At 35.5% G+C, this 10,937-nt stretch overlaps 1 protein-coding gene across 1 annotated transcript; it reads right to left on the bottom strand.

The window, feature by feature from the left end:
- Positions 1–1,173: 1,173 nt before the first annotated feature.
- On the bottom strand, positions 1,174–2,581 carry LOC126695735 (zinc finger BED domain-containing protein RICESLEEPER 1-like). The gene is made up of 3 exons (XM_050392558.1): positions 2,332–2,581; positions 1,571–2,267; positions 1,174–1,468 (listed from the first exon to the last, which is right to left on the bottom strand). Exons 1-3 carry the CDS (start codon positions 2,579–2,581, stop codon positions 1,174–1,176), a joined length of 1,242 nt encoding a protein of 413 aa, XP_050248515.1.
- Positions 2,582–10,937: the final 8,356 nt, after the last annotated feature.

Here is a 10,937-nt window from a genome sequence, read left to right as displayed (position 1 = left end):
AGCCTATAAACTTAATAAGTTTTCTTTCCTATAAGCAAGAGTTGATTTTAAAATTATCAGTTAGAAAAGCACTATGTCCAAAAGAACTTCCAAAATATATCCAAAAATCTGCCTCCTATACAAATGTGTCCTTCCCCTACAAGAAAATGGGCAAAAAGATATTTATCAATAAAAAATATAAGAACAAGACCAAAAAATACAGAATAGTAATAACCAAAAACAATAGAGAGAGCGAAACCAAACTCAATAGAAATAACAGTAAGGGCAAAAACTTACCCAGTTCGTGATTAGTCATCAACACTAATTGAGATACCTTTGCTTGAGCTTGAACTTCCACCACCTGCTGCTACTTGACGTATAACTAGAAAAGAGAAAGAAATGAAGGCTATTAGATTAAATTTCATTTGCATAAGACACATTTAATAGCACTTAACAGACAAAAAGTTTGGAAGTTACCATATTAACTAAATCATGAAATTCATCTTCCAAGGCCTCTGCCTCATCCCTTGATTTGCGAAAAGAAATTGGAACCAAGGCCTAAAGCCAGTCTTGTGCACAAACAATATTTTGAACCATGAGTGGAGAGAGTGAACTCCAAAATGGATTAAGTATGCGTCTTCCGGTACTAAACGCTAACTCAGAAGCAACAATAGAAGCAGGTATAGCTAGCACATCCCTAGCCAATTTGGACAGCACTTGATACCTATCTGAATTGGTCTTCCACCACCCCAATATCTCAAATTTCACATCCCCCCTTCTACTTTCACAATTTTCAGCCAAATATTTGTCAATCTCATTGCTACACCCTATGGACTGCTCAACCTCCAAGAAACGGTTAAACATAGAATTTACCATCGTATATGGATCGCAACAACCAATTGACTCACCTTCTATGTGAGTCCTCTCACTCCCACTTGGTACTTGTACATTTGGTGAATCAACACGAGATTAAAAATCATACAACTTGATAAAGGAACCCCTCACCAATTCAACCATCACATCAACCACTTCATTCCCATAAATTTTAGAAAAATAAAACTTCAAAAACCTCAACTTCTTTCTTGGATCAAGAACCACAGCCACATACAAGAGATGATTCATTTTATCCCCTTTCCCCCAATATTTATCAAACTTTGATTCCATTTTAGTTGCCATATTTTTCAAAAAGTGGTTTTAAGATTTACTTAAATGGGAAATATTCTCTTGAATGACAAACATCTCATCAAAAAAGGTGTTTGTAGTAACATACAAAGAACCTGAAAACTTTTTCATGGCATTGTAAAAAAGCTTCAAAAAACCCACAAATGTCCTACAATTTTGGAAATCAATACCACTAGGAGATCCCATACCACCACTATTCTCCTTGTTCGTAAAGTATGAAGAATAACTATCATCCTCAAAGTCCATTCGTATGAACACTTTCTCAAATTTTTGTGCGGTTTCTAACATAAGGTAGGTAGAGTTCCACCTAGTTGGTACATCTAGACAAAAAAGAGACTTAGACTCAATACCTAATCTCTCCACAAAACCCACAAAAATTTGATTCCTATTTGGTGTGGACTTCACATACCTCACAGCTTCACGCACCTTAGCAATAGATGCATCAATTTCTCTCATACCATCCCCCACAATCAGATTTAGGATATGTGCACAACATCTCATGTGTAAGAACTCATGTTCTAAAACAGTCCCCTCCCAATCTTTAGTTACATTTTCCAAAAACTTAATGGTGGCACCATTTGAGTTAGCATTGTCCACTATTAAAGTGAATATGCCATTAATACCCCACTCACGCAAAAACATCTCAATCTTTCTACCTATAGTCTCCCCCTTATGGTCTTCAACTTGACAAAAATTCAAAATTCTCTTATGCAACTTCCAATCATCATCAATAAAATGACTTGTAAGTGACATATAACACAGATTTTGAATACTAGTCCATGTGTCCGTAGTAAGACACACCCTACGACCCTTCAAGGCCACCCTTAGTTTCTCTCTCTCAACACCATAAATGCCAACCACATCCTTAGCCATACTTTGATGAGATGGGATATCCCTAATTCGTAACTTAGGTTGTAAGATTGTCGCATATCTTTGAAACCCATACCCTTCAACAAACTTAAAAGGCAACTCATCTATTATAACCATTTTAGCGAGTGCCTTTCTAGAAGCCTCAACAGTAAAGGCTGTTTGTACAAGCTGAAACCCTTCCTCCCCATCCATTTTGGGTTCAAACGCTAAGGTTTGTTGCCCTTTAAGTGTCTTTTCTATTAGAGTTTTTAACACAAATTGGCGTATGATTCAATAAATTAGCAGTACCATGCCACTTACTATCAGCTAAATAAGTTTTTTGACAGTAATTGCAAACAGCCTTAAAATGACCCTCACCAATATCTACTTTTTCAAAATGGTCCCAAGCAATATACTTTTTCCTATTATTACACACATTATCTCTACCTTTAGGTGGAAGTGGGGGAACCTCAGCATTAGTTGGAGTGGCAATAGGTACAGCTTGGGCAACAGGTTCAACTGTGGCAGTAGGTGTTGTTTGGGAAGGGGGTGCATCACTTGAAGGTTCCATAACTTAAAGACATCAAATTTATGCATTAGCAAACAACCATAAAAGTAACACACAAACAATAATAAGAAGTTAAAAGAGAAAGAAATGATACCTCAAAGAACTCTTAGCTATTAGGGATTCAGTCTTGAAAAGGAAGCAAAAAACCTACTTGAACAACTTTCAACTCCTGTATAAAATTAGGATTTCAAAATTTTAAGTTAGGAAAGCAAAATGAATCAAACAAATGAGCAATAAAATTCAATCAGATAAGAAAATAAGAATGTGTTTGGATTTCATCTTTTTAAAATAGGGGTTCATCTTCTTTTTTTTTTTACAGTGAAGATACAAGTATATTGATCATAGAAAGAAAAAACAAAACAAAGAATAAAACAAGCAAATAAGAAAATAAAAATGTGTTTGGATTTCATCTTGTTAAAATAGGGGTTCATATTCTTTTTTTACAGTGAAGATACAAAAAAAACAAATAAAATAAGGAATAAAACAAGGCAGATACAAATCACACTCAGAGCACTAACATAATGAATCAAAGGAAGAAAATGATAAACCCAGGGAGCACTAACAAATCATACTCAGAGCACTAACAAAACAAGGAATAAAACAGGGCACTATCAAATCACACTCAGAGCACTAACAAAATGAACAAAACAAGGAATAAAAGGAACAAAACAAAACAAAAAAGGAATAAAATAGGGCACTAACAAATCACACTTAAAGCACTAACAAAATGATAAACCCACATCACAAACACAAAATACAGAAAAAGAGGGATGAAAAAGGAAGAAACTTTACCTGATCTGAGACTAGGAAGCCGAGTCTAAGAGGCTGAGAAGACCCATGGTGGAAAGTGGAAACAAAGTGAGGCAGTGGTGTCAGGTGGGGGTGTGAGGTGGCGGCAACAACAACCAGCAACCCGGTGGAGTGAAGAAACTAGAAAGATTTTGATGTAAAGGAGTAAAGGGATTTGTTTGTTTCAAAATAAAAAAGAGAGATTTTGAAATCACTAGAGAGACTAGAGAGCAGAGAGAACGGAGAACACTCAGAAAAGACCAATTTATAAGAGAGAGAGATGAGGGTTGAGAGTGTTTCAACCTTGAGTTTGAGCCGAGTAAGGAGGAGTATGGAAAATCTGATTTTGATTTTGATAAGTGTAGTCGAGTAGAGTCTTGAAACCCTAAACCATGATTCATGACCTAAGGCATGGGAAAGATCAAATCTGAGTTTGATTTGAAGGGTAGTCAACTAGCTGTTGGGGCGGGTAGAGAGAGAGAGAGTGAAGGCTAAAGAAAGTTAAAGAGGCATTCTAAATCTTCAGATGAAGATTTTTGTGCGTGGAAGCTTTGAAATTTCAGCCTTTAAGTCTCATCCCTCTTGCAGGCTTGCGTGTAGCACTCCACAATTTAGCTTTTAGTCCAATCAGCAGTACACCTTTCTTCAGACTTCATGTGATCTACAGATAACCCACATTTTTTAAAAAAATCTTAAACCATCGGTCGGGTCAGGTTCTACGGGTTTTTAACCCAATAACCTGCTACTCGAACCGACTATTTGGGTTAAATGAGAGAGGGACCCGAATCCGACCCACCAAGGACTTCAAGTCCACCCATTGGGCCTCGAGTCGATCAGACCCAATCGGTTTGGTCAAGCCTTTTACCCACTAGACAGCCCTAACTATAGGGTATAGACCTATAAAAAATATTAACCTATAGTGGCATTTTTAAAATACCGCCACAAGCTCATTTCTTTTTTTTTCTTTTTTTTTTTTAAATAGACCCATAGTATAGGACCTACAGTATATACCCTTGTAAGACCTATAGTATAGGACCTATAGTGGCATTTGGTTGGGCTTTTTTTTTTTTTTTTTTAAAGACCTATAGTATAAGGCCTCACAAAAAAACTAGGTCTATAGTGCAATTTTAACCTCCATCAACATACTAACATCACAAGTGCCATGAAAATCTAGTGCCCTGCATGCATTCTTACACCATTTGATTACTTGGAACATTTCATTATTTGGGTTACAAAAACGTTTTGCCGACAGTGGAAGAGAGCGGGAGAGGGGAAGAAGTGAATTTTCATATGTAGACAAATTGAAAACTTAGGACAAATATACCTTGTAAATAAATCCAAAAGATAAAGCTAAAAATGGTGGGATCAATTCATCTGCTTGCCAAAAACAGAAACCTCACAAATTCCAAGGATGTTCTATTCTCGAACTAACTGTGTAAGCATAAACATACCTCTACACAAATAACGTACCTACACACATCTATATAAGGTATCTCATCCAGATGATTGAACGCTTGAATAGCATAGTTCTGAAGTATGTCGCCTACGCCTTCATTGGTAAATACACAGAGGTAGATGGTCGAATTTCTAACCAGATATAGAGACACAAACATATTATAACAACCTGTAGGCATTGGATGGCCTATAACAAAGGGCAAGACAAGTATAGTTATTACAAAAAAAGGACCTATAGTGGTGTTCATGAAACGCCACTAGGAGTCCTAAAATCACCATTATAGGTCCCATTGGGCTATAATGGTGTTTTCTATAGTGACAATTATAAACGTTACTATTCTAATGTGATAATAGACCTATAGTGACGTTCATAAAATGCTGCTATAGCTTATATATAAAACAATTTCTGCCTATAGCAGCATTTTATAAACACCACTATAGGGTATGGACCTATAGTGGTGTTTAAATAGCCAATAAAAAAAAATACCTATAGCAACGTTTCAAACGCCACTATAGGATATAGACCTATGGTGGCGTTTTAAAATGCCACTATAGCCAATAAAATAAATTTTAAAATTTGACCTATAGCAGCATTTGAAATGCCATTATAGGGTTATAGACCTATAAAAAAATATTAACCTATTGTGGCGTTTTTTAAACACTACTATAGGCTCATTTCATTTAAAATAAAAATATATAGACCCATAGTATAGGACCTATAGTATATGCCCTTACAAGGCCTATTGTATAGGACCTATAGTGGCGTTCACGAATTGTAGTATATGCCCTTGTAAGAACTATAGTATAGAGCCTATAGTGGCATTCGGTTGTTTTTTTTTTTTTAAGATCTATAGTATAGGCCTTTACAAAAAACTAGGTTCATAGTGGTGTTCGTAAAACGTCATTAGAAGTCCTAAAAACGCCACTATAAATTTTTTTTTTTTAATTTTTTTTTTCCTAGACAGAACTAGCTACTTGTTTGTTTATTACCTATCCAAAAACATATCACCTATCTAGAAAAACGCCGCTATATATAGATGCAAAACCAAGTCGCACAACATTAGCTTGAACACCATAATAAAAATCTATAGGGGTTGATGTGAAATTCACTGAAAAATCTAAAAATTAAGTATAGGTTTTCAACATCACAGACATAGTGTGCGATATCATGGTAGGGAAGAAGTGGGTGTACCCCCAAAGGAAGATTTGGATAACCGAGCTAGCCTGAAAATGTCTCTTGGTGGGGCGGAAGAGTGAGATGGGGAAAATGTTGGGGAAAATCTTCCATGAAGCTGGGTTAGGGTTTGGGTTTGGAGACGAGCAAATTTTCTAAACAAACTTCTACTATCTACTAATATCTCTTCTTTATATATATATATATATAAAAAAATAAAAAATAAATAAAAAATAAAAAAAAAAAAAAAAGCAAATAGGCTCATGAACAATAATTTTGGTTTAGTGTGTTGCCTTTTTCCTTTTTCCTTTTTTTTTTTTTTTCCTTCAAGTTTGCCAGTTTGGTTTGAGTTTGTTTTTGGCTTTTTGTTTTTTATTTTAAGGATCTTTACATGTTTACTTTGTACTCTGTAATATAAGCTTATATTGTATATGCACAAAAAGTGGAAAATATTATATATATTTGCAAAAAAATAAATAAATATTGTACAAATTTTGCAAATGTGAGCAACATTTATCAATTTTTATGTGTTTAATTACAATATAAATTTATATTGTAAACATGTAAAATAGCCAAATCTATGAATTAAAAACGTATTCAAAATCTGTGAAACACAAATAATGTACTTCTACACCTCTAGATGAGGTATCTCATTCGGATGATTGAATAGCATAGTTCTGAAGTATTTTGCCTACGCCTTCATTGGTAAATACACAGATGTAGATGGTCGAATTTCTGACCATATATAGAGATGCAAACAGGCTATAAAAACCTATAGGCATTGGATATATGGACCTATAATGAAGGGCAGGACGAGCGTAGTTAATACAAAAAAAGGACCTATAGTGGCGTTCGTGAAACTCCACCACAAGTCCTAAAATTGCCATTATAGGTCCTTTTAGGCTATAGTGGCATTTTCTATAATGGCGGTTATGAACTTCACTATTGTATCGTGACCATAAACCTATAATGGCATTTATAAAACGCTGCTATAGCATTTTTTTTTTTTTAAATCAACTATAACAGCATTTCATAAATGCCACTATAGCTAATAATTTTTTTTTAGACCTATAATAGCGTTTCAAACACTACTATAGGGTATAGACCTATCGTGACATTTTTAAACGCCATTATAGCCAATAAAATAAAATTTAAAATTTGACCTATAGTAGCATTTGGAATGCCACTATAGGGTATAAACCTATAGTCACATTTTAAAACGCTACTATAGCCATATAAAATATATATATATATATATATATAAACCTATAGTGGCGTTTTTAAAATGTTGTTATAGGCCCATTTCATTTTCTTTTTTTTAAATAGACCCATAGTATAGGACCTATAGTATATGCCCTTGTAAGACCTATAGTATAGGACTTATGGTGGCATTTAGTTGGGTTTTTTTTTTTTTTTTGGGTTAAAGACCTATAGTATAGGTCCTTGCAAAAAACTAGGTCTATAGTGGCATTCATAAAACACCACTAAGAGTCCTAAAAATGCCACTATAATTTTTTTAATTTTTTTTTTCCTATACAGAACTAGCTACCTGTTTGTTTATCACCTATCCATAAGCATATATACATGTCACCTATTTAGAAACATATCACTTATCCAAAAAAGACGTTGCTATATATAGTCAAAAGGTGCAAAACCAGGTTGCACAACATTAGCTTGAACATCAATATATATGGATTGATAAGACATTAATGTGAGCGAGTTCCATATCCAATGCCTAAGACCATAATAAAAATCTATAGGGGTTGATGTGAAATTCACTGAAAATTTTAAAAATTAAGTATAGGTTTTCAGCATCACGGACTCTGTGTGTGATATCACGGTAGGGAAGAAGTGGGTGTACACCCAAAGGAAGATTTGGATGGTCAAACCGGCCTTGAAATGACTCTTGGTGGGGTGGAAGGGTGAGATGGGGAAAATGTTGGGAAAAATCTTCCATGAGGCTGGATTAAGGTTAGGTTTTGGGTTTAGGGACGGGCAAATCCTAAAGAAACTTCTACTATCTACTAATATCTCTTCTCTCTATATAAAAAGAGCTAGTAGGCTCATGAACAGTAATTTTGGTTTAGTGAGTTGCCCTTTTTCCTTCTTCTTTTTTTTTTTCTTTTTTTTTTTTCCTTCAAGTTCGCCAGTTTGGTTTGAGTTTGTTTTTGTTTTTTTTAAAGATCTTTACATGTTTACTTTATACTTTGTAATATAAGCTTATATTGTATATGCACAAAAAGTGACAAATATTATATACATTTGCAACAAAAAAAGAAGATAAATATCATACAAATTTTGCAAATGTGTACAACATTTACCAATTTTTATGTGTTTACAATAGAAATTTACATTGTAGGTACAATGTATATTTCTATATATAAAAAAAAGTGAATGGGAAAAATTACAATAGCTTCGCCACAATAGTTTTGGTTTGTTCAATTTTCACTGTTTCACTAGCCTTTTTTTTTTTTTTTTTGGTGAATGCATAAAGCTGCAGTAGATGTGCTACATTATTTTTGGTTTGTCCAATTTGCATTGTTTCACATTATAATAAAATATTAACACAACAAATTGGCACAATTCACAATTGTTGAGATGTGAATTCCTTATAAGTCAAAATAAAATAATAAAATATCATACTGGAACCAACTACAACTAAAAATAAAAGTGTTGTGACAAAAGAAGTGCTACATCTACAGTATTTTTCACAACCCTTTCATAACAAATCATAGGTGGCAAATTGTTATTGGTTCTAATTTAAACCTACCAATGAAACTATTTTTTTGCCAACCAATAATAACCTATAACAACCTACTACTTATAATTTGTTGTGAAAATGTTGTAGATGTAACATTTTTTTTTTGTGAAAATGTTAAGACATTTTATTGTCATCACAATATTTTCAAAACTGTTGAGCTATCAATTCTTTACAAGTCAAAATAAAATTAACAAAATTATAAAAGTATTATGAAAATGTTGTGCCATTCTGTTGTGTTTTTATAAATTTTTTCTGGTTTAGTAAGCTTTTTTGAGCCAAAATTCACTGTTTCACATACAATTTTCTTTGGTTTGACTTTTTACATTTTTTTCTTTGCACACAATTTTAAGTAAAAACATAGTTTTACACACAAAAACTTTGGAAAAAAACAATTTTCATCCTTTATGTATGGGGTAGTTTACAATTCCTTCTTAAAATTTAAAATCAAGTAATTTTTCCCTTAATATTTTTGAAAATAGCAACTATGTCATATATGATTCTTCATATGTGTATATATATATATATATATATATATATATATTCTTAACAAAACTTAGTTGTTTATGGTTGAAAGATGATGATACTTGTAGGGACACGATTTTCTTGATGGCCCAATAATGATGTTGGGCTCGTACATGAAAGATCCCTCACAATACGATTTGTAGAGAGTGGGCTTGAAAGGTTTGCCTTTGATCACGGGGCGATGGTCCGGTCCTGTTTTTAGAGGAATTCATGTAAAAAATAAGAGTTGGATTTGAACATTTAAGCCCTCTAGCATTACATCCGGAGGTGTTGGACTCCTCGGACTAAGTCCGAGGATCATTAAGGTCTTCCTCCGGTTGTCCGACGGTGATTTTTTGGTGGTATGCACACTTCTTTAAGTGGTTTACGCCCATGGAGTCTTTCTCCTCGAGGTAGGATGGGAGTCCTTGGTTTTTCGTCCAATGTTCCCCCCCCTTATCCAGATTACTTACTTTCTCTTTTATATTAGCCTACGTTTGCTATCCTTCGTCCACGTGTAGGGTCAACTTTTACGAGACTGATATTTGTCCCGTCAATCTAATCCTAGAATTGTTGGGGATGGTTGATAAAGCCGAAGAATCCGGCTCTGCTGGATGTAGAGTCTTGTCTGGGAAGGGTAATGAGGGCAGCTTTCTCGAGATATTTTAGATCTCCTTTCCAGTCTAGTCCTATACCGTTTTTGCCCCTCTTTTTTGGTGGAATTTTGGGTCTGCCGAGGACCGAACTGTCCTCGGCAACATCTCCGGGCCATTTGGGCTTTATGTTATTGAGCTTGGGCAGTAGCTGTCTTTGGCTTGGGCCCTTGGACTTCCCACGAGCAAATGGACCTGACCCATAAATTATTGGGCCCCACAATAGCCCCTCAAAACCCTGCTGTCCGACTTCATGGTTGGAGAGGGGGGTTTTGGTAATACCGAGCCTTTATCATGGCTCATTTAATTCAGCCCTTGACCGACGCTGACGACTCTTCACCTCCCCAGGGAATGTGCCGGTCTACAAGACGTTTCCCTCAATTTACGCACGATGCGTTTATGCCGTTTGGTTATCCGAAGCATGTCTTTAATATCTTCCTTTTACGAGACCTCCCAGATTCAACGGTTTTTGATGGCGTGGGGGAATGAAACGGGCGTATTCATGTTTGCAGATCTCCTTGGAGATCTGCACACATTAAGTACTCTCCTCTTCGTCCCCTATATAAAGAGAAGAAACAAGAGTTGTTTCTCCCACAGATGAATCCCTTTAATCCCCACAAAATTTGAAACCCTTAGATTCCTTCCGGAGTTTACTTTTGCTCTCCGGTTATATCTTAGCCTGAAATATACTCACCGTAGTATTAAGCAATGAAGAAACCATTCCCCTCCCAGAAACACCATGTTATAACGAAGCTCGAAATGGCTCGGTCAGGGCAGGGATGGCGGAGACTCAAGATTTACCTCGCATTCCTTTTAGCCAAAATCCGAAGCAGGGACTCGCCACGTCACACTTTCGGCATGACTGAGCCAAGGAAGCACATCATCAGTACCACCCGCTCTCTCACGAGCATATATAACACGGCACCAGTGTGTTAGGAGTCAGGACTGGGGTAGGGACTAAGTGCCCCTGCTTCTTCCTCTCTTCGTTCACTGGCGCCTCCCTTAGTCTCTCTTTCTTCTTCTTTC

Source organism: Quercus robur, chromosome 2, assembly GCF_932294415.1.
Source record: "Quercus robur chromosome 2, dhQueRobu3.1, whole genome shotgun sequence".
NCBI lineage: Eukaryota > Viridiplantae > Streptophyta > Magnoliopsida > Fagales > Fagaceae > Quercus > Quercus robur.
The sequence above is the reverse complement of the archived record's forward strand: the minus strand, read 5'-3'. Positions and strand labels throughout refer to the sequence as shown.